Source organism: Pelmatolapia mariae, linkage group LG13 (assembly GCF_036321145.2).
Source record: "Pelmatolapia mariae isolate MD_Pm_ZW linkage group LG13, Pm_UMD_F_2, whole genome shotgun sequence".
NCBI lineage: Eukaryota > Metazoa > Chordata > Actinopteri > Cichliformes > Cichlidae > Pelmatolapia > Pelmatolapia mariae.
The window spans coordinates 15,081,194-15,104,633 of record NC_086238.1 but is presented as its reverse complement, the minus strand read 5'-3'; the positions used below and the strand labels follow the sequence as shown (position 1 = coordinate 15,104,633).

Here is a 23,440-nt window from a genome sequence, read left to right as displayed (position 1 = left end):
CCATCATCTTGTTTACTTCATATGTAATTCATTGTTGCATGAGTATGCAAAAGGAGCCACTTTCATAAGCATAAGAATGTAAGTGAGACTAGCCATACATACACAGTTAGATCAATAATTTGCTGGACTAAGACAGTTGTTGACCAGAAAATTTTTGGCTTTTATTTTTTATTTTTTGCACTTCCTGATTAAGAATTACAGAATTTTCAGTACTCCATTTTCAGATGCTCAAAAATAATCGGACAGTTGACTGACAAGTGATTCAATGACAAGGCAATGCCTATTTCCTTGTTATTTCATGACAAATTAAAGTACTCATACTAACGCACAGGTTGAATGCATGGTTGAATCTTAATTTTATAGCTTTTCACTGTCATTTTAAAAATGAGACCCAAATTAATGTATGCGCAAATGAGGGAGACTTATGATTTATATCATGTTACATTATCAGTCAAACATGGTGGAGGCAATTTTATCGCTGTATAACATTGTATGGCTGTCAGTGAGTCTGGATCAGTGGTGTTTATTGATGATGTATCTGCTGATATAAGTAGCAGAATGAGCTGTTAAGTGTTCTTGGCTGTACTTTGCTCAGATTCAACCAAATGCTGCACAGCCAATCAGACAGTGCTTCACAGTACAGATGGATAATGACCCAAAGCACACTGCACAAGCAGAGAGAGTTTCTCAAGGCAAAGAAATGGGATATTCTTCAGTGGCCAAGTCAGCTTCTCAGTTACTGAAGACAAAACTGAGAGACCCACAAACAAGAAGCAACTGAAAGCAGCTGCAGTAAAGGCCTGGCAGAGTATGTCAAGGGAGGCAGTCATTAATAGTAAAGGATTAAAGTATTAAAACGTCCCTTGTATTTAGGTTTATGTTACTTTGTACAATTACTTTTGAGCCTCTGATTTTTTTTTTGTAAGAATAAATAAATAAATAAACTGGAAGTCTGTGCTTGAATCTTATCTTGATTGTTTGATTTAAAATCCACTGTAGTGGTGTACAGGGACAAAACTACAACATCTGTGTCACTGTCCAGCAAATTATGGATCTAACTTTAAAAAATAAACATTTACTTAAGTTTTTGTTCTCTTCTTTTTCCATATCTTGACTGCACAAGCAAGTATTCCACGGAAAAGGTAATCAGGATGTGAGAATAAGTAATCCTACACAGGAATTAGACTGCATATAATACTGTGTCAAACCTCGTATCTGAAAGAGGAAGGAGATACAAACATCTGTCATGATGATGCTGATGCACTTTTGGAGATGGTCTGGTGTGTAATTAGAAAGTATGAGCAATTATGAATTTGCATTCTGTGAAGTTGCACAAAGAACTGAGTAATATCTAGTATATGATATCGTCTCTCAAATCCCACTTGAGTTTAAACCCACTCCACAGGTGTTTCCAGAGGAGAGCGCTGACTGGTCAGAAGAGAGAAAGTTAAAATGTAACCGTAACACTGATAATGTTTGGTGAAGCTTTACAATGAGGAATGAATTCAATTTAAAAAGAAAATCAAGGTAGAAAAGGGTATAACAATGGTTCACTTTAATAGTCGAAGCTTACAGTGGCTTGCAAAAGTATTCGGCCCCCTTGAAATTTTCCACATTTTGTCACATTACAACCACAAACATGAATCAATTTTATTGGAATTCCACATTAAAGATTGGTGTACACATGAGAAGTGGAACCAAAATCATACATGATTCCAAACATTTTTTACAAATAAATAACTGAAAAGTGGGGTGTGCGTAATTATTCAGCCCCCTGAGTCAATACTTTGCAGAACCACCTTTTGCTGCAATTACAGCTGCCAGTCTTTTAGGGTATGTCTCTACCAGCTTTACACATCTAGCGACTGAAATCCTTGCCCATTCTTCTTTGCAAAACAGCTCCAGCTCAGTCAGATTAGATGGACAGCGTTTGTGAACAGCAGTTTTCAGATCTTGCCACAGATTCTCGTTTGGATTTAGATCTGGACTTTGACTGGGCCATTCTAACACATGGATATGTTTTGTTTTAAACCATTCCATTGTTGCCCTGGCTTTATGTTTAGGGTCGTTGTCCTGCTGGAAGGTGAACCTCCGCCCCAGTCTCAAGTCTTTTGCAGACTCCAAGAGGTTTTCTTCCAAGATTGCCCTGTATTTGGCTCCATCCATCTTCCCATCAACTCTGACCAGCTTCCCTGTCCCTGCTGAAGAGAAGCACCCCCCAGAGCATGATGCTACCACCATCTAATCTGACTGAGCTGGAGCTGTTTTGCAAAGAAGAATGGGCAAGGATTTCAGTCTCTAGATGTGCAAAGCTGGTAGAGACATACCCTGAAAAGACTGGCAGCTGTAATTGCAGCAAAAGGTGGTTCTACAAAGTATTGACTCAGGGGGCTGAATAATTACGCACACCCCACTTTTCAGTTATTTATTTGTAAAAAATGTTTGGAATCAAGTATGATTTTCGTTCCACTTCTCACGTGTACACCACTTTGTATTGGTCTTTCACGTGGAATTCCAATCAAATTGATTCATGTTTGTGGCTGTAATGTGACAAAATGTGAAAAATTTCAAGGGGGCCGAATACTTTTGCAAGCTACTGTACAAAAGTAACACACAAACAACAACTATAATACAGAAAAGGGCCATTAGATTAATAAATAATGTGGGGTACAGGGACCATACAAATGCACTCTTTGTCAAAATGCAAGCTATTAAATTCCAAGACTTGGTGAAGCTTAAAACAAAGCAAATAATGTATAAAGTAAGAAATAAATTGCTTCCAAAAGAAATCTGTAAATTGTTCATAGAAAGAGAAGGTGGGTATAACTTAAGCGGGAAATGGAATTTAAAAACACAAAGTCCTAGAACAACTTTAAAAACTATGTCTATCTCAATTTCAGGAGTTAAATTATGGAACAGTCTAACAGAAGAAATAAAAGAAAGTAAAAACATAAACCAGTTTAAATTAAAATATAAAAACCTAATTTTAAATAAGTATAAGAATGAAGAAAACAGGGTTAACCCAGGACGGTAATGTTGCTGGTAACGGTGTTGTAGTTTTCTTTTGTTTTTGTTTTTTTGTTTGTTTGTTTTTCCATAACTTGTGAATCTGCAAATTTACACATTCTGTATTTTTCATATGAAAGAAACTATACTGTGGTGGGGCTTGCTTATTTCTTGTTTTTGATTTATGTATGTTTGTTTTGTTTTACTTTTGTTTCATATGTTGTTTGTTTAATTTAAGACTAAAACAAAATTAAATGAATGAGAGGTAAAACTTGAGGGGGTAGGGACAAATAAGTATATACTTCTGCCTACTCCTTTTCAAACAAATAATGGAATGATATTTTGTAATCAAACGTTTGAAATGTTTGAAATAAAAATGAACTGAACTGAAATGTGGCCATCAATGTTCCCTCTAATTTTTCATGTGTCTGAGCGAACACACAAACTCCCTGCGCGATCCCTTGGACCACTGTGAGCAACATTAGACGTGTGCACTGTGGTCACACAAGCATCGAATCCATCCAAGTTACATGGTTTATTAAAATAATCAAATTACAGCATTTACATTTATGTTAGACTACTTTCAAATTAACTGCTTTAGAATGAAAATTAAAAAAAAAAAAAAATCTTGTTCATGACCCGTGTAGTATGTTAACACTATTGGAAGTAAAAATAACTTGAACTCCAATTTTGAAAACACAACTTTCTTTTTTTTTCTTCTTTTTTTTTTATAAAGCTCTGACTTGTATTATGAGTCTGTGGTCTGGGAGAGAGTCCTGTAACTCTCTGTCTGCAAAATACAGTATATAATGACCAATGTTGGGCAATTAATTATATAGTTACTTCTTCAAAAAAGTAACTGAGCTATGCAAACAAAGTTTTTGCAGCTATTTAACTAAAAATGCAGCCAAGGCGTTTTTTTTAAATAAACATTTCAAAATATTTCCAGAACAATCAGCTGTTCTGCATCAAATTTGATGCCACACAAATTATTTGTGCCACTATTGGATAAAGGAGAACAACAGCCTGATACCTGCAGGCCTGACAACAGGAGATGTAGCACTCCTGTAACACCTGTAGCACTCAGTAGTCGCCTCATTGTTCTGACACACACAACAAAACTATTGACTACACTACACACTAACTACACAGGATTTGCGCTAAACGTGGAAAATCTCTCACATCACTCCTAAAACTTCCCCACTTCCTAAACATCTAAATGCCATGTTGCCATATCATTTTTGAATGGTCGACATGGTAAATTTTTCGACCAATAGGAAAGGGTGGGGTTTTTTTGGTTTTGTTTTTGCTCACAGGCTCAGAGTGCTTTTGAACATTTTCCTTATAAAACGCCATTTTTATCGTTTCTTCCCGCAGTAAATATAAACAACGATAGTATTCAGGAAGAAAACCAAACATTGCATATATTTTTTTTAACATAACTCTGGTTTTACGTGGCCTATCAACACAATTTAAAAAACTGGTATAAAGTCCCCACTTTTTCCGTCAATTGTTCCGTCTAATTGGTGGCCATTAATCAATAATGTCACTCTGAAATGCATTATTTCAGAGTGAAATAATGCATTTGTTGAAGACTGGCTATAATCTAATCTTTTATAAACCACCATCTCCCTCTGGATGCAGTTAATAAGGTGTGACAATAGTTTAAAAATAAATACTAATGACAGCGTGTACAACATCTCCAATGTCATTAACGTGGCTTCACTCCACATCAGCCACGCCACTTTGCTAGCTAAAACACCGGTGTCGGCACATAAGGACGCTGTCATAGCCTGTCAACGACGTTGATTAGCTGCGTATATACGAATGTGAATCGCCCCAGATAGCAAGGAAACATTGAAACAATGTTGAGTCAATATCAGGCGACGTCACTGAAGCAACGTTGAAGTGTGACGTTGACCCAACATCACTCTTGCACCCATTTTTAACGTTGAAACAACGTCAGGTTTTGATGTTGAATCAATGTTGAAACCTGACATTGATTCGACGTTATATTTTCTAACACTGTTGACATTGAAACACTGTTGAGATATGGTATTGATTTTCCACCTCTTTCGCACAGTTGCTTTTTATTGAAAAAAACCAAAAAAGGTCAATAGACATGTATCATTTGCAAAATACTTTATTAAAAGACAAAGTTTCCTATTTACATTTCTATGTTTCACGTCACTTTTTATTATTTACTCCGGGATGGGGATGGATGATGTGTGTCCTGCGCGCCACCCGTACGATCTGGAGCATATCTGAGCCATTTCTGGACTGCTTGAGCAAAGACCAACTCAGACATAGAGTTCGCCCCTACCTGCTGCGCCAGGCCATCTAGGACAAAAAATAGACACACACACAAAAAAAGGGAATTAGAGCACATGAATAAGCTCTTGTTAATTGTCTTCAGCAGGGAGAAAGTATGTAAACTCCTAGGCTGATAAACATGAAAGTCACCAGGCAGAAATCAGCAAACTGCCGCATATGATTCCCAAAGAGCTATAAGCTGAAAATGTGATATGTCTTAGCATGGTGTGCCGTGTATCCTTTAAAAAAAAAAAAAGAAAACATGGGGTCGTCGGGCTGTACAAAGTGTACAACCCGAGGACAAAACAAGCCGAAGACCAAAGACTCCATCTCCAGATTAACCGGACATGAAAGTCTTGTTATTAAGAAAGACAAAGTAATATAGCAAAAAACAGACATAGGAAATGTGAAATGCACCCAGCACATCAATTGATCCCTTTATTGTTCACTTTAGGCTCATAAAACTACAATAAATGTTAAAACTTACCAAATATGCATCTACACAGCGCTGTCTCTTTAAATGCCCTTTTTTGCTTTGTCTGGTCCTTGGTATTTTTTCCCCTGCCCAGTTGAGTACAGAGGCCAGCTCCTTTGTAATGGCATAAACCATTACACAGCGGACTCGCACCTCCAGTGTGGTCCAGCAGCACCAATCAACGCAAAGCGTCTCACCTATAGACATATTTTATGAGATGGAATTAGCGTGTCTCATGTCTTAAATGTGTATGCAAGTGCTTGTGTGTTTACTTCATGTAATTGATGATAGAAACATGTCATTTGGTTTTCCCTAAAGCCTGATTTTCAAGTCATACAAAGAATAAACCAAAGTATTGGCAGTGCAATGTATTTCTATTCACTTTTGTTGGATATTCATTTGTTAGTTCTTGTAACTGCTAAAAGTGTTTACTAGTTTTTGCCTGTCACATATATTTGTTATACCATGTAAACTGTGAAATTCCAAGATTTTCAAACTTGCCTTGTAATAGTGGCCTCACAGAGTCTCTGGAATCTACAGAAAAAAAAAATCACAACAAGATGACATTCAGGAGTATAAATTGGGTTTTCTTTTTAGATAAGAGTACAATGACATTGTGATGCAGCTTTAAAGCTTTTTTAAAAGCATACCATCTATAGGGAAGACATCAGACTCTGCATGCTGGGGAGATCGCAAAGCTGTGTCGGTTTGTGCCGGAGTGGCGAAAGGTGCCGGAAGCTGGGTGGGGCATTATGATGGTTGCTATCAGTGGGCTGGGGGGCAGACTGCGGAGTGATGAGGGCTGTTTAGAAAAAGATAATTTTTTAAGTATTTAAGAATACAGACAACTTGTCAAAAAAGTTTCCTTGTGTCAGACACAGATATGTACACAGACACTAGACAGTATTTTATTACCTGGTATTTTCACTCGAGGGGCCTGGGGAAACCGTTTTTTTGTAGGCTGCTCATCCTCTGAGTCCGTATATGTGTACAGGGGATTTGGTCTAAAGAAAAGAAATTAAAAACGGTCTTAAGTAATTGTAAATATGCTTTTGGCATATTGTTTCCTAAAGTTAGTTTGATTTCTAACAACACACACAGGAAACAGAGACGTGCAAGAAGGTACAGTATACAATGAATTTTTGAAGTGCACAAGTGTACACGGCTTTGCATTTTTAAAAAGTTTACAAACTTCCACTTTTTGGACTATATTATGTGGCAATATTGCAGTATGCAAGCACCACAGATATGTATAAAAGACAAGATCATAAATTCTTAACAATCAAAGATATTATTGTGAATAAAAAGGTTTTACTTGTGCTTTCTTTTAAGACTGGTCTGAGTTTCTTCTTCGGACTGAAGGTCAGACGTATCACAGCGTTCACGTGGATATCTCTGAAGACTGCGTTCTGCTTCGTGAAATGTGCCTGGAAATACAAACACAATGTATGGCCAGACATACATTACGTGTGGACAAAAGGTGCAAACGCATAGAAAAATCAGCGGTTTCAAAAATACGCTGGTACGTGTGGACGTAGCCTTATTCATTATTCAAGGCACAAACGGAAAGTCATGTACGCGTGCAACGTAAAGTTAGGTGAGCGTGCAACGTACAGTCACGCATGCTGCGTGAGCTTTCAAACTGAGTCTAAAGTTTTCGTGTGCGAATTGAAGCGAGTGCTCTCCAATCATCAAAAGTAACAAAGTCATTGAACACGTTTATACAGTTAACTTTACGTTTATCAATCATATATCACAGATTTAGAATTTTTTGTAGTACTAAGCAACTACGAAAGTCTGGGTCAAGCGCCGAGGCGACGGCAAGAACAAAGGAAACCTCGAAGCGTTAAAGCTAGCTTTGTAAGGGAATATAACGAAGAAATTATGAAACGAAAATGTTTTCTTTGTTGATATACTTTGTCCGCAGTGCAATTTATTTGTTGCCAGATTGTAAGAAGTAGACACAATTTAAAAAACTCGTTAATGTACAACATTAACAAGTTTTTTTTTTACTGTTATTCAAATGCAAACATGGAAATAACGAGTAGGAAAAAAAATCATTCATTCTTACCTTATACTAATCGTGGTGCAGGCCAGTGCAGTGCATGAACTGATGCCTTCTCCGGTCAATTCCGCTGAGAGTAAATCAAATGTCCCGCTCTACTGTAGAAGACAATGAATACCGGGGGAGGGGGGGGGGGGGGGTGTACCAATGTGAGAGGGGTGCTGTGGAATAGTCCAAGTGATCGCTGCTTTAATTTCCCGGTCAACTATACATAAATTGCACGTAGACACGATTTTTTAAAGCTGGTGAACCACACCAAGGCATTGATAACAAATGAACAATAAATCTACTTTCTCTGGTACTTTATACCCGATCAGTTGCAATGCAATTTAATGCTCAACTACAAATCGATGGTTTTTGATGGTGACCGGAGCCGAATGATCGTCAACTATAAATAGACGTTTTCTCGACGTTGTTGTTGTCACCTGGTCGACTATAAATAGATCAAATATCAATGACAAAAAAACAACGGTGAATCAACATCGTTACAACGTCTCTATAGTAAGACCGTCGGTTTACCACAGTATTTCAATGTTGTTACAACATTGGCATTTCAACCCCGACCATATACGACGGTTCGATGAAAAATCAACATAGATTCAATGTCGTCTTGCTATCTGGGGCATTATTGGCTGGACTATGGGATAAGGTGGCATCGTTCTAATCCCATAAAGGAGCAGCCAGTCACTTACTGACTAACACTGCAAAACAAAATTGTTAAAGTATTAATTTTAATTTCAATTCAGGTTAGATTTCTTTTGTGCGCAACGCAGATTTCCTGTGCGCAGAGACCGTGCCAGCAGTGCGCAATTGCGCACGCGTGCAGCTTAGAGCGAACATTAATCAATAATACTAAAACAAGAATCTACAGTACAGAAAAAAGCTCGATGAATGTTGAAGTGTTGCTTTGTCGACTTCTCTCAAGAATACATTTTGAATCTCAGCATTAACGTCCACGAGAAAATACAGTAAAGCAGGGGCGATTCTAGGATCAGAGCTTTGGGGGTGCTGAGCACCCAGAGAGCTGTCCATCCAGGCAAGGTAAACTTTACTCGTCACGATGAGACTTCTTCCCCGTCTCTGTCAGTCCCTGCATCCTTAAATGTCTCCAGTTGTCCCGAGTTCCCTCTGACTGTCTCCTTGGTGCATTTAAACCCCTGTTCCTCCCTGTCCTCATCGTCTGTTGTCTTCATCTCCATTATCAGTCATCATAATTTTACCATCTCTGTGCAAGTCTGCAAATTTCTTTATTAAATCATAAGATTCTTAAATTCATCAAGTCTCTCTGTGCCTGGGTCAATGTTTTGTACATTTTAACACAATTTAATCCCACATTTGTGAAAGAAAAGCAAAACACTTTTTTGAAAAGTCTGTAACAAAACCATCAAATCTGATAAAGGTTATTTAAATGCTGCAAAAGACTACTACTGCCAAAGAAGAATGGATTGAATTAAAAAAAAAATACATATCCTAACCTTAATTACTGCGGGAGAATAATGAATGATGCTCACAGTGAGTAAAAAGTAAACTGAGTGCATTTTTTGGACAGAGATTCAAGTGTATGTATAATATAATACAGACACATAAAAAAAATACACTCCAAAAATAGAAGAGTCCTTGAATTTACAAATATTATTAAAAAAAATTAAAAATTGAGACACCTTGGCCTATGGTACAATGTATACAATGTATGAAAAGATCTTTACTGCAGATACTACTATGGCTCTGCAGATTTTTTCTTTTCTTTTAACCTATGTCGCCTCACCTTGAGGTTGGCAAATCTATCTATCACATTTTGGTGGTCAACACTCTCAAGCATCTCTTTCTCAACTGACATCACAGCCAGGTGCTGGAGTCTGCTTTGACCCATGGTCCTTCTCAGCCAGGTATGGAGCTGACTTAAGACACTAAAAGCAGCTGTAGCTGTGAAAGGTCTAACTGTACAGCTGTAACGCTAGAAATGTGTTTTGGAGTTTGTACGTGCTTTGGAATTTCTAAGTGCTTTGGAGTTTGTACGTGTTTCGTCTCTAGGGGCCCCCATAAATATTTATATATAAACATACATAAAGAAAACCACGTTTTTTTTTACATTACTAATTCCTTTTGTGTATAATTTTATATTGTTGTTGATAATTAATTAATTAAAGCAACAAAACAACCTGAAGAGCCGGTTGGGAGCCGAAACAGCCGGCTCTTTTTAGTGAGTCGAGCCGAAAGAGCCGGTTCCCCCCAAAAAAAGATCCGGAAATCCCATCACTACTCTCTGGCAGCAACGGACCTAGAGCCAGAGCAGGGAAGAGCCGAGCTGGAACAAACCATTTTGGGAGGGGGGGTTATCTATACTTTTGTTGTTAAAATGTTCCATCTCAATTACGTACTGTATGCTTTTTATATTTTTAGTAGTGTGTCACACAAACAGCAAATATTGCCAAAAATGTAAGAAATCTTTGAGGATGCTTTGATTCGTTTTGGGGGTGCTTCAGCACCCCCAAAAATGGGCTAAAATCGCCCCTGATCTGGACCTAGCGTTTTCAGTGGGAGAAACGTTTCGTCACTCATCCAAGTGACTTCTTAAGTCTCAGCTGACTGCAGGTTTCCCCAAAAGATGGTAATGGTCAGGTTTTGCTTTCCCCTCCAGCACTCAGGAGAAGATACAGGAGTGTAACAGTATGATAATTTGGCTCAGTGATAAAACACCCAGGACTTAATTACCTGCAGCGCAAACACAGCACAGGTTGAGAATAAATGAACGATGTGACATATTTTCAGTGCCTACCAAACAAACCTGAGCGATGCATTGCGATGAGGTGTGCAAGCCAGCAGGTGCAGGTGGAGTGGCTAATTTCAGACCAAACAGTGATGGAGCTTCTCCTTCGCACTTCACACAGACACATTTACTCTGCTGGAGAATATTCAGGCAGAGCAGGATGTGCTGCCACTTTTTAAAACATAATTTGCTCGACGAGAGTTCTGCTGAGCAAACACGCAGCTCATTTAAACACACCTGAATTATCCTGATGTTTCAGCCCTCTGCTGGGGTCCAATTAAAGGTAATAAATTAGAAAACTTTCTCTTCAGTGTCCGCTGTTCTCACTTTATGGCTATTAAACATCACAAATAGTTTAATTATTTAAATTTTTTCCTAAATGCCTACTCACTTTCTACAGAATTTATTATCACCACACTGTGAGACCTGGATTTAATAAATATGGGAAGGACACCAGGTTTTATGCATGTAGTGTACCAAATGCCTACTACCTGAAATCTAAATCTTTGGCTGTGTCTGTCCATCCAGTGTTCTCCTTGCTTCAGTCAGAAGTTAGAGCACACATCACCGGCTTCTGCTGTCCAAATTTGTTTGGTTGTGTGCCGGTTTTTCACAGAGGGGCCAGCGTCAGTGCATCATACATGCTGCATTTCGGTTTGCTGGCTAGTAGCAGCAGCAGCTACGCTCAGATGATCAAGCTAAATTTCTGACACTGTCACAATTTTATTCCACACCACACACTGTGATGCAGGACCAGGACTGAATTATAGGAACTGAGGTGAGATGACAAAGCTTTGAGAGCAGCTCCATGAAAATATAAAAATATCAGTGTTATCCTTCAGCCTCTTAGTAGCTGCACATATAGAATAAATTTCAAAATCCTGCATCACCTCAGTCTCAAGTGACAAGACTTGGCATCAGACCTTGAGGTCAAGGTCATGAAGATGCAAACTTTTTCGAGACTTGTACTAGATGTATCTATGGTATCAATTTGAAAATACAACATTGCTTCGTTTTCAAGTTATTGTATTTGCAAACCTGGGCATCCATGGCACGCAGGCAGGTGGCAAGGTCAAGGTGGGATCCTTGACCTTTAAACAGGAAACAAACAGAAGATAACTGACTGAAGATGAGCTCGAGCATGATCACAGACAGTGAAGCACAGAAGACAGAAGCACATGAAGGGATATATATCTGTCTAATTAAGAAGCAGAAACCACTGTGAGTCTATTTCAACCTCGTTAGTTTAATATTAAAGCGACAGCAGGTGCAAAATTATAAAACTCTGAAGCAGGGAATGGCTTGGCAGACCGTTGTTCTCTCCTGATTCCTCCTGACTGATTTTTGTCTACCTCTTTTCTTTTCTTTGTGTCCATCCCACCAATTCCGGTGGTCTCGGGCAAATGCCAGTTCAATAAAGTGAGAAATTTCAGAGACGAATTCTTCTGCGTCTCTTTCCGTTATACGTGTGATGTCTTATCCTTCATATTTTGTTCTGACATGTGTTTGTAAGCCACCATGGGATTTTCTGGCCACACACTGAGTTTGTTTCCTCAATTTGGCTCTTATCAAATTTACAAGGGGATAAAACTAAACTGAGACTAAAGTTACACTGAAATAACAATGCTTCTCTTTACTCTCTGTTGCCTCTGAAGTATAAAACCCAGTGGGAAACATAATCAGGTTTGTCTGCAACAATCCAGCATCACCCAGCGTGAAACTAAAGGTGACTGTCTTAAAAACAAGAACCAGATTTTTTTTTTTGCTTTCCAGGAGTTCTGTTATCCTCGCTTATTGTGGATGCAAAGACCTGATACAGCCGTTTGTAAGACAACACATTTATGGTTATTCCTGACATACAAAGTGTGCAACAGACACATTACATAGTTATCTATGATGTGCAGTAATGAGGAAAAGGACAGAATTTCTTCTGAATTTCCACTTTCATTGATTTCCACCTGTGATATTTCATTTCCCAACATTTTCACATGAAACAGTTTAACAAACCCATAATACTATCATATAAACTGCAATATTGAATAAAACAAGGAGTCAAACGGAAAAACAAACAAACCAAAAATGGTTTTAAATCCTGATTTGTATCAGCTACCTGTTAACCTATATTAGTTCCTTTCAGATTAATGAAAGTTTCCTTTAGTTGTTGTTCTAACTCTCTGATCAATACAATCGATAGAACTCCACTCAGTTCTATCGATTTAATTTAACCTGATTCAGTCCACCCAATGCTTTTACTCACTGTATGCGCAAACTGTCTAGTTATGATACCCAATAACACTTGAATGAGTTACCAATACAACTCAGACACAATGAATTTGTCTTGAAAGGTGCTATATAAATAAAACTGTACTTTTATTTACTTTCTTTACTCACTTTTTATGTTATTGCAATAATACTTTTTACACTTTTTTTTAACAGAAAAGAATTATCCTCATTCAAAAGTCATGTAAGAACCTCATTGGCTTACGGAATGTTGATGTCATTTAAAAAATTCATACAAAAACATGACCTCATTCAAAAATGTCATGTGACAACCTCATTGGCTTATGGAATTCTGATGTCACAGGCTTCTAAAGCTTTGATCCTTTGAAGCTTTGATCCTTGAATCCTTAAATAGGGGTGAGGATGTACAACTTTTAGTCCGTTATTTGCAGCACTTATGTTAGCAGCATTCAAACGTTCACCAGTAAAGCATTTCGAAACATTTGGATCCTTTTCGTACTCACGGTATACAGACTCCAACATGTCTCAGAAAGAGCAAGAAAGACAAGAAGCTGACCCCAGCTCTATTCCATGGTATGAGTCCCTAGACCCTTATGTCAGCTCTCTTCCTTGGGATGAACAGGTAGAATTAGAGGAAAAGCGATTTGAAGAAATGGAGAATGAAAATCTCATGAACAGAGAAAAGATTAAGATCCTGACAGAAGAAAATGAGAGAAAGAGCGCTGAATTAGAAAAATTATCCTACCAGCTTCAGGAAAGGGAAAGTATTATTGAGGAGAAACAATGGGCTCTCCAAAATAAGAAGAATCACGAGCTCCAAGAAGAGCTTGATGGAGCTCTGGAAAAAATTAAAGATCTGCTCCAAAAGGAGGAAAAAGAGAGCATTAAAGGGGATAAAATGCTCAAGAAGAATCAGGAGCTCCAAGAAAAGCTTGATGGAGCTCTGGAAAAAAATAAAGATCTGCTCCAAAAGGAGAAAAAAGAGACCATAAAACAGGAAAACATGGTCAAGAAGAATCAGGAGCTCCAAGAGAAGCTTGATGAAGCTCTGGAAAAACTGAAAGAAATCCACCAAGAAGAGAAGCAACAGTCCACGCAGCAGAGAGACCTGCAGAGCAAACTCCAAGCCATGGAGGAAAAATACAAAGCTCTGCAGGTGAAACATGATAAAACTCTGCACAAAAGTCAACAGTTGCTTCAAGACAAGAAGAAAATGGAAATGAAACAGAAAGAAATGGACTCCAAGCTTGACGAGATGGAGGAAAAAAACAGGTTGCTCCAAATCAAGCTTGAGAAAACAGAGCACAGAAACAAAGAGTTCATTCAAGAGAGAGAGCAACAAGAAATGCTCGAGAAAGAAACAGACTCCAAGCTTGAAGTCTTGGAGGAAAAACTGAAAATGCTGCAAATAACTCTTGAGGAAACACTGCTCAAAAATAAAGAGATGCTTAATGAGAAAGACCAACAGAAAATACATCAGGAAGAAATGGATTGCAAGCTGAGGAACATCGAGAAACAAAATGAAGGATCGAAAGTAATGCTTGATGAAGCTCTGGAGAGAAATAAAGAGTTGCTTTACAAGAAAGACCAACAGAAATTACAAAAGGAAGAAATGGATTGCAAGCTGAGGCACATCAAGAAACAGAATGAAGGCTTGCAAGTAATGCTTGATGAAGCTCTGGAGAGAAATAAAGTGTTTCTTCACGAGATAGACCAACAGAAAATACAACAGGAAGAAATGGATTGCAAGCTGAGGAACATCGAGAAACAAAATGAAGGCTTGCAAGTAATGCTTAATGAAGCTCTGGAGAGAAATAAGGAGATCCTCCAAGACAAGAAACAAGAGCCCGTAGAGCAGAGAGACCTGCAGAGCAAACTCCAAGCCATGGAGGAAAAATACAAAGCTCTGCAGGTGAAGCATGACAAAACTCTGCACAAAAGTCAACAGTTGCTTCAAGACAAGAAGCAAATGGAAATGAAACAGAAGGAAATGGACTCCAAGCTTGACGAGATGGAGGAAAAACACAGATTGCTTCAAATCAAGCTGGATAAAAAAGTGCACAGAAATAAAGAGTTCATTCAAGAGAGAGAGCAACAAGGAATGCTCGAGAAAGAAACGGACCACAAGTTTGAAGTCTTGGAGGAAAAACTGAAAATGCTCCAAATAACTCTTGAAGAAACACTGCTCAAAAATAAAGAGATGCTTCACGAGAAAGACCAACAGAAAATACAACAGGAAGAAATGGATTGCAAGCTGAGGAACATCGAGAAACAAAATGAAGGCTTGCAAGTAATGCTTGATGAAGCTCTGGAGAGAAATAAGGAGATCCTCCAAGACAAGAAACAAGAGCCCGTAGAGCAGAGAGACCTGCAGAGCAAACTCCAAGCCATGGAGGAAAAATACAAAGCTCTGCAGGTGAAGCATGACAAAACTCTGCACAAAAGTCAACAGTTGCTTCAAGACAAGAAGAAAATGGAAATGAAACAGAAAGAAATGGACTCCAAGCTTGACGAGATGGAGGAAAAACACAGATTGCTTCAAGTCAGGCTCGATAAAAAAGTGCACAGAAATAAAGAGTTCATTCAAGAGAGAGAGCAACAAGGAATGCTCGAGAAAGAAACGGACCACAAGTTTGAAGTCTTGGAGGAAAAATGCAAAATGCTCCAAATAACTCTTGAGGAAACACTGCTCAAAAATAAAGAGTTGCTTCACGAGAAAGACCAACAGAAAATACAACAGGAAGAAATGGATTGCAAGCTGAGGAACATCGAGAAACAAAATGAAGGCTTGCAAGTAATACTCGATGAAGCTCTGGAGAAAAATAAAGAGATCCACCAAGACAAGAAACAAGAGCCCGTAGAGCAGAGAGACCTGCAGAGCAAACTCCAAGCCATGGAGGAAAAATACAAAGCTCTGCAGGTGAAGCATGACAAAACTCTGCACAAAAGTCAACAGTTGCTTCAAGACAAGAAGCAAATGGAAATGAAACAGAAGGAAATGGACTCCAAGCTTGACGAGATGGAGGAAAAACACAGATTGCTCCAAATCAGGCTTGATAAAAAAGTGCACGGAAATAAAGAGGTGCTTCAAGAAAAAGACCAACAGAAAATACAACAGGAAGAAGAAAAACTTAATCTCCAGAGGAAAAATCAAGCACTCCAAGAATTGTATAACGAAACGAAGTACAAAACAACTGTACTGGAAGGAGAAAAGAAAAAACTGGAAAAACAATGCTCAGCGATGCAGAGTAGCATCAATGAGATACTGAGAAAAAATACAGAACTTGAGGAACTTTCTAAGACCTTGACGTACAAAAGCACTGAAATCCAGGCGCAAAAGCAAGAACAACAGAAAACACATAAAGACCTGCAGTGTAGACTTCAAGAAATCCAGAAGAGAAACCAGCAGCTGGAAGACATGCACACAGATGTGCACAAGGCAAAGCGAATAGAGGAGGCAACAGTTAAAGAACTGAAAGACAAGCTTAAAGAAAAACAAGAACAATTAGAAGACATGGTGAAAAGATGCAGCAAACTTGAGAAAGAAAACACAGAAACAATGGATGAGCTGAAAACCCTCATCATTGAGAAAAAAGTGCTCGTGGAACAGTGTCTGAAAAAGAAGAAAAAACGCTTCCACTGGTTCTGGAGGAGGGACACTGCTGCTTCTCACCTGATGTAACCTCGTCTTCCTCCACCTCTATTCCCTCTTCATTTCCCCCCTTCCCCTCCCTCCTTTTTCTTTTTTCACCCTCACCCCCCGACCAGTCCCGGCAGTTGACTGCCCCCTCCTGAGCCTGGTTCTGCCATAGGTTTCTCCTTTAGGTTTCTTTCACTTTAAAAGGAGTTTTTCCTATCCACTGTCGCCTGGTGCTTGCTCAGAGGGGATTGTTGGGGTTTTCTCTCCTCTCTCTCTTTCATTCTTTCTATCCCCCCTTTTCCCCCCTTCTACCTTTTCCTTTACCCAATAAACACAATTGGCCACATTTTACATGTGTTTGAAAAATGTCTTCATTCAACAATAATTCATCTTAGGTATAAAAACAAGAAATAGGTAATAGCTGCATGTGTGTTTGTGTGTGTGCATAATATACATACTTGTTTCCCAGAAAGAATTAATACTAGATGGGTAGAGACAGGTTTTAAAGACTAGAAATGAAAACATGTGAGTCCTGTCTTTAAATAAAAATATATAAATCCCTATATTCCTATCTATTCCAAACAACGGTAGTAAGTAACAAAGTTTCAAATTTGTCTTTCACTTTGACTCTTAATTTACTAACCATGAACAAGAGGTCAGAGGTCAAATGTGGCACGGTACCTTAAATCTTTCTATGATACTTTCTGTATGTGGACCAGAGATGGGCAACACCGCATAGTCTGATTACTTTTTTCAAGTAACGAGTAAAGTAAGGGATTACTATTGCAAAAAACGTCATTAGATTACTGTTACTTTCCCGTAAGCAGGCTACATTACTGCGTTACTAATCCTCATCATTTTCTTTGTGAGAGTGTCTCATGACAATGATGTACGAGCGTGCGACGTCCGTGGCAGCAACAGACGTGTGTAGATCAACAAAGGATAATATGGAGTGCAGGAGAGAGTACGACGTTGCAGGGTTCAAAGCTTACTTTGAGTTTGATTCCGTAAAAAGAGACAAAAACATTGAAAACATACAGTAGTGAAGTTCTTAGCTCCCTGTTTTAGTTTTGTTGTCGTCCTCCCCGGTGTTCCCCTGACTCTCTTGGTATTTGATGCATGAATGCTTCCCGTCCCCACACCCTGTCGTCACTTTTTTAAATACTTCCATCACACCAACAGGCACTTTAGAATCACCAATTGACAAGCATGTCTTTGGAGAGGCTCAAACCGGAGAGGTGATCAATGGACCACAGCGCTGCACACCCCTGGCAACTTTGGGGGTAAAGCCACTGGTTTGTGGTGGTTGCCAGGTGAAATCAGGGTCTGCTGCACCAAAAACATAATTGTGATTGCTTTGGTTGCAATCACATTTGCCATAGTCATCTGCAGTTTGCATGTTGGATGCCAACTACTCACAAAGCGGTGGGAAAAGTTTGGTTTGGTTTAGTTTGGCTTTCATCTTTACTTTAGCATCCTTTCTAAAAACAATGACATATAGGTCTGGTCTACCTGGACTGGCAGCATGCTCGAGGTGTCCCAGGCTCGTCTGTTTGGTGACGAGGTAGATGAGCTCGCCCGGCTCGCTGTCCTGGTCGCTGGCTGACAGCTGCAGTGTGGTCAGCTTCTGAAAAATTACATTTTCTTATGTTGCAAGTCTCAAATCTTGATTGCCTGGATCCATTTAGTGTTTTATCATATGTGCTTTAAGCAGTAAATCTCAGATAAAATGAACTGTTCTATCTGCCAGGAAGGACACAAACACAGACCCAAGATAAACAAAGACTGGATACAGTCTTTATATTATCTGCATGTCGTTTGAAATCTACAAGACATGCTGACTCCATGTCTGTGTAGGTTCCTAGTCAATCAGGTCATGTTTGTCTCAAGAGAGGCAGCTGGACTCCTTTAAAACATTTCACTTCTCATCCAAGAGGTTTGTTCAGCTTGAAAAACAAAAAGGTGGAGAGTCCCAGCTATTTAAGCCCTATGGAGGTGGTAGCTGACCTACCTACTATTAATCATGAGCTAAGGTTTGAAAAACCGCATGTGTCATTACCAACAGGGGTTCCAAGTAAAACCACTGGCATCATGGGAGAGTGTCTGCGTCTAAATTTCACTCTTTCATGGATGCCAGCATATGCTTGTCAAGTAAAGCCTGATTTTAGTTTAGTTTTCCTTCTATAAATAGAGATATTTCTAAACTGGAAATGTTCAAACTTCAAACTGGCGCAGAAAAACAATTCAAAGGGTATTAAGTGTCTGATGGTTCAAATTGCCTTGAAGGACGATCATTGCAGTATACTGTAAAATGAAACACTGCATGTACATATTATACTAGAGAGTACCTGTGTGTAGTATGAATAACATAACCACCACACCAGAGGTGTAAGCACCTTTTGCAAGGCACTCAAGGAAACCAATGAACAGCCTCAAAAATAAATGAACAGGTGGAGATGCAGACTGTATTTGCAGATTACAGCTCCACCACAAATCAAACTTCCATATTACAGCGAGACTGCTCAGCAAGGAGAAATAGTCAATCTCAGTAAGACTGAATGAAGACAGACTAAAAATTAATTGCATCTGCTCACACATAACTCAGCTGTAAGGTTTTCTAAGTACTCAGATGTAACACTGTGGAGGAAAACCCAAAGAAATGGCAAACAGAAGTTCATTCTAATAAATTGGAAATGTGGGTCAAGTCCGTCAAATGGAGAAAGAAACTTGTCACAGTGAAGACAAAAAAAGAATGTATAAAAGTCAAAACATTTTAATTAAATCATTAATAAAACAAATAAAATATTAAGAAGACTCCGTGTAATAAACATCTTCAGGTATGCTGGGTTGTCCTTCTTGCTACCTCACGTGAGCAGACAATGCAAACCAGCTTTCTCGAGCTCTCTCCTTGTCCATCTATTGACAATGGAGAAAGTTTTTTTCAAATCCAAGCAATGACATGTAAATAATGCACAGTGTGTGTGTGTGTGTGTGTGTGTGTGTGTGTGTGCGTGTGTGTGTGCGTGCGCACGCACGTGCGTGTGCGTACGTGTGTACATGTGTTTTGCCATCCGTAGTTTATCTTCCAAAACTGTAAGAAGATGCATCAGAGCCAGCAAACCTGCAGCAAAGATAATTAATGATCTACATAATGTGATCTTCAGTCAGTTCTTCTTCCTGACATCATCACCTTGTGTCTGTTTAAGGTGCTGGAAAAGAAATGGGAGAAAGAACCTTGCTGTTCTGTCATAACATCCCTCTCTGAGTCGATCTGATACTCGCCTCCTCTCACCCTCACCGCCACCACTGTGTGACCGGAGCTCCCGCTCAGGCAGCAGCTCTGATGCCTCCAGGTGTTCCGCTGCAAAAGATGAGGCGTAATGATTTTAAACTGTCATGTGTGCTCCAGACAGACAGCGACATGTTGCTTTTACCCACTGGATTCTGGATTTGGGCTGAAGGCAGAAGCTGGGATCGGGGAGACAGAGGGAGAGACTCTGGCCGAAACACTTCGCTTCTGTTGCTCGATTATTTCCAGCAGTCGACCTCGGGCTGCAGCGCTCTGCCTGTTCAGCTCCAGTAGGCGTTGCTCCACGCTGTTTGCACTGAAAGTGTTGAGTGATGTTGCCTAAGCAAAAAAAAAAAAAAACCCCAACAAAAAACAAGACACACACTGCATGTGAATCATTACTATATCTGAATGAGGAAGGCCACCTAAAGGCTCAGCGCAGTTCATTCCTTGACACACCTGTCGCATCACGCTATGAAGGGAGGATAAGAGCAGCCACTACTCCACTTCTAAAAGGTGAGCTGCTCTCAGAGAGCTTCAAACAACCACTTAAATCTCACCTGTTGAGTCAGCTGTTGTTCTTCAGGAGTCCACACATGCTGGCTACGCCTCTCTTTACAGCTGGACCCAGACATCCTGCTCTCTGCAGCGCTCTGAGGTGTTACTCTCCCGGTGCTGCTGCAGCTCGACCCTCTTCTCTCATTGCCACTGTCGAGCGATTCTCTGACCCCTGACCCGAGGCCCTTTGTCTGGCTGAGTTGAGCCCTGATAAGGTCGGTCTCTCTGCTCAGCTTAGCAATCTCAGCTAGCACTGTGCCCGGAGACCTCTGTGAGCGAAGAGGGTCAGAGGTCAGCGATAGCGAGGAAGCAGAGGGAAGCTAAACTAGGGGCAGACTGCTGAGACTAGAGTCTGAGCTGTGAGCGCGGAGGTCCCCATAGTAGCGCAGGAGATCGACAGCAGGAAGCTGCTGGTGCGGTGGCGCAGGATAAGTTGCTGTGGAAGAACGAGAAACAAAAATTAGCCGCCTCAAGGTGAATCATTTCTGGGGTGAATATTTGAAATCAGATAATAATTTTGGAAGTGAGAAAGTTACCAGGAACATGCTGAAAGTGGTCCCGCTGTTGAGGTGGTGAGAGGAGGACAGCAGAGGAAACAGGTACTCGCTCAGCACCCGTCGCAGACTGACAGCCTGTATAATATAATATAAACCATTTTCACAATTCCTCTTGACAGAATATACACAGACAGACTGCACAAACCTGCAACTCTAACCTCAGTGTGGGGTTTGGCCACTGTGTTCACTCAGCAGTCCGAGCCCTCCCATCGCCAACACCACTGTGTCCAACTTCCGCTCCAGCTCTGCCGTCCGCTGCTGTAACCCTGCCTGAGAGGCACATCGTAACCAACTCATGAGTTATCAGCATAGCTGGACTAACAATAACCTAAGCCCAGTCCCACCTGCAGGGCTGTAGCCTCCTCTCTCAGAGTCATGGTTTCAGCAGTGAGAGCATCAATGAGCCTCTGCTGCTCTTTCAGCTCCTCCTCCAGTTTTCTCTTCTCTTGTGTAGGAAATGAGTGTATCCTACATCTTATAAGCTAAAAGATGTAGAGACGATGGTAACACGCTCTTATTTTTTGTTTATGTAAGTAAAGCCTGCATGGATTATCTTTAGTTTGAATAATAATTTCCAAAAGCTTGTGTGACAAAACCTTTTTTGATATCCGGCAGTACCTTTTTAAGGATGTGCACCAAACGCCCCAGTGTAGAGACCAAGGCCACAGAAAATCCAGTGAGACTTTGTGTCCTGTGCTTTTTGGGACTCTGTGCAGATGTTGCTGATGTATCAGGGCTCAGTGCAACCAAATCCAGCTCCACCTGACCCAACATGGCCTGCAGCAGGCCCAGACTGCACTGATCCCCGCTGAGAGAGGCAACAGGGGAGCCGTCCAGCTCTGAACCCTGGGAAACACATTTCCTGGCTCTGCTGGTGTGATTACCGATCCAGTCTGTTCAGCATATAAAAGAAGAACAACACTGATTTTCTGACATGATCTCATCTTCAAACAGAGTATTTCATTTTGGAGAAAATCCATCCCTTGCAGATATTACCTGACTTGCTCTGAGGCGGATCAGGATTAAGAACCTGAGAAACCAGGACTGATGTTTCCTCTCTGAACAGCCACGGTGGCATTGAGAGCTGAAATGACATTAGATAAGTGTTTATGTTCACCTCTAATGCCAGATATATAATAAACGATTTCAAACAAAGTTCATATCAGCTGTGTTTTTTAAGCCGTTTCTTCTGCAAACCACTTTGCAACCAACCTTCTTTTTCAATTTGCCAATTACTTCTATGTGGACGTTGAGTTCGGAATTAAAGTGCTGGGAATCCTTGATTTGAACATTTTAAGGTTCAGGTATTTAATTTGTAACTGTAGTTAGATTTGTTCTCATGAATTGAAGAAACAACAGAAAACAAAAAAGTACAGCAAAAAATACTGACAACAAAACTTAACACTAATTTTGGCCATCATATTATTCACAAATGTGACTTTTAAAATCTTTTCGTTTTACAGTTTGGGACCAGAAACCTTTGTCCGGGAGGAAGAAAACGATTTTTAATGTGTGAAGGATCATCAAGAAAAATTAAACCAGCTGACCGCTGTAACTGTCTGGTGTACAGAAAATTTCAGCTGTGGTTCTCCAATCAGCCTTTTAGACCACTTAATGATCTTAGATAGTTTCTGCTCTTTTCAGATAACTATCCAAACCACAACAACAAGGAAAAGGACAAAACAGATTCATTAAAAGCACGGTGAAATAAAACCATCATGGTTTTATCAACGTGGAAACAAAAAAGCCTTCTTAAACACAGGAGCCGCTGGTGCCCCTTTCTGCACACAGCTTCAGTGTTTGCTTTGAAATTCAGCTTTGAATCAAAAGGGAGATATTTATAACACTGAACACTTGCCACATTTTGACTGCACACTCCTAAGTTAGAGGCAGGGTAACGATGCTGTAAAGCATGGCCCGCTTTACCTAAATAAATAAAGAGGGCCACAATTAGTAACTGACACATGGTGTTGTATTAAATGAAACTCAGTAAGAAATTGTCTGGAAATTGTCTCCCCTGGCAGGCCACAACAAAAACTGCACTATCATGGGACCACCTTCTTGCTCCTTTCTTAACCTCAGGCTATCCATGTTTGCACACGGAAGTGTAGGATATCCCAGAACACAGTTGTACCTACAAATATTAATGAGTTCAGATGGATTAATACTTTTCTTTGACCAAAGGTCTCCAGCCTATATGATAAACTGGTAATGGTCAATCTCCAAAAGTTAATTCTGTTCATCTGAAAGTGATTAAAAAAAACCCAAAACACCTAAACTCCAGCAGTAACTGAACAGCGTTCCTAGAATATGACTGAAAGTTCAACAACAGCTTCTAAATGGACCTTGGGTTCTTATTCTATTTGTGGAAGATCAGTAGCAAAAGTGACCACGTGGTGGAGTAGTTTGATTTAGTAGTAGCTTTTGTTCTGTTGTTATTTTTGTAACTCTAAGATTAAAGAGATCTTGTGTTCCTCTGTAGGTTTCATATACGTTTTTCTTATTAGGTAATAGATTATTTGCAACTTA

At 39.8% G+C, this 23,440-nt stretch overlaps 1 protein-coding gene, 1 long non-coding RNA gene and 1 pseudogene across 2 annotated transcripts; 1 reads left to right on the top strand and 2 right to left on the bottom strand.

The window, feature by feature from the left end:
- Nucleotides 1-5,133: 5,133 nt before the first annotated feature.
- On the bottom strand, nt 5,134-6,593 carry LOC134639828 (uncharacterized). The gene is made up of 4 exons (XR_010095388.2): nt 6,445-6,593; nt 6,296-6,328; nt 5,807-5,991; nt 5,134-5,346 (listed from the first exon to the last, which is right to left on the bottom strand). It is a non-coding gene; the product is annotated as an uncharacterized LOC134639828 (long non-coding RNA).
- A 6,794-nt stretch (nt 6,594-13,387) lies between these two features.
- Nucleotides 13,388-16,549, top strand: LOC135933749 (trichohyalin-like). Its single transcript, XM_065471901.1, has one exon. The coding sequence runs from the start codon at nt 13,388-13,390 to the stop codon at nt 16,547-16,549; it is 3,162 nt and encodes a 1,053-aa protein (XP_065327973.1).
- Nucleotides 16,550-17,918: 1,369 nt separating this feature from the next.
- LOC134640428 (spindle and centriole-associated protein 1-like) lies at nt 17,919-21,989 on the bottom strand (annotated as a pseudogene).
- Between the last annotated feature and the right edge of the window lie 1,451 nt (nt 21,990-23,440).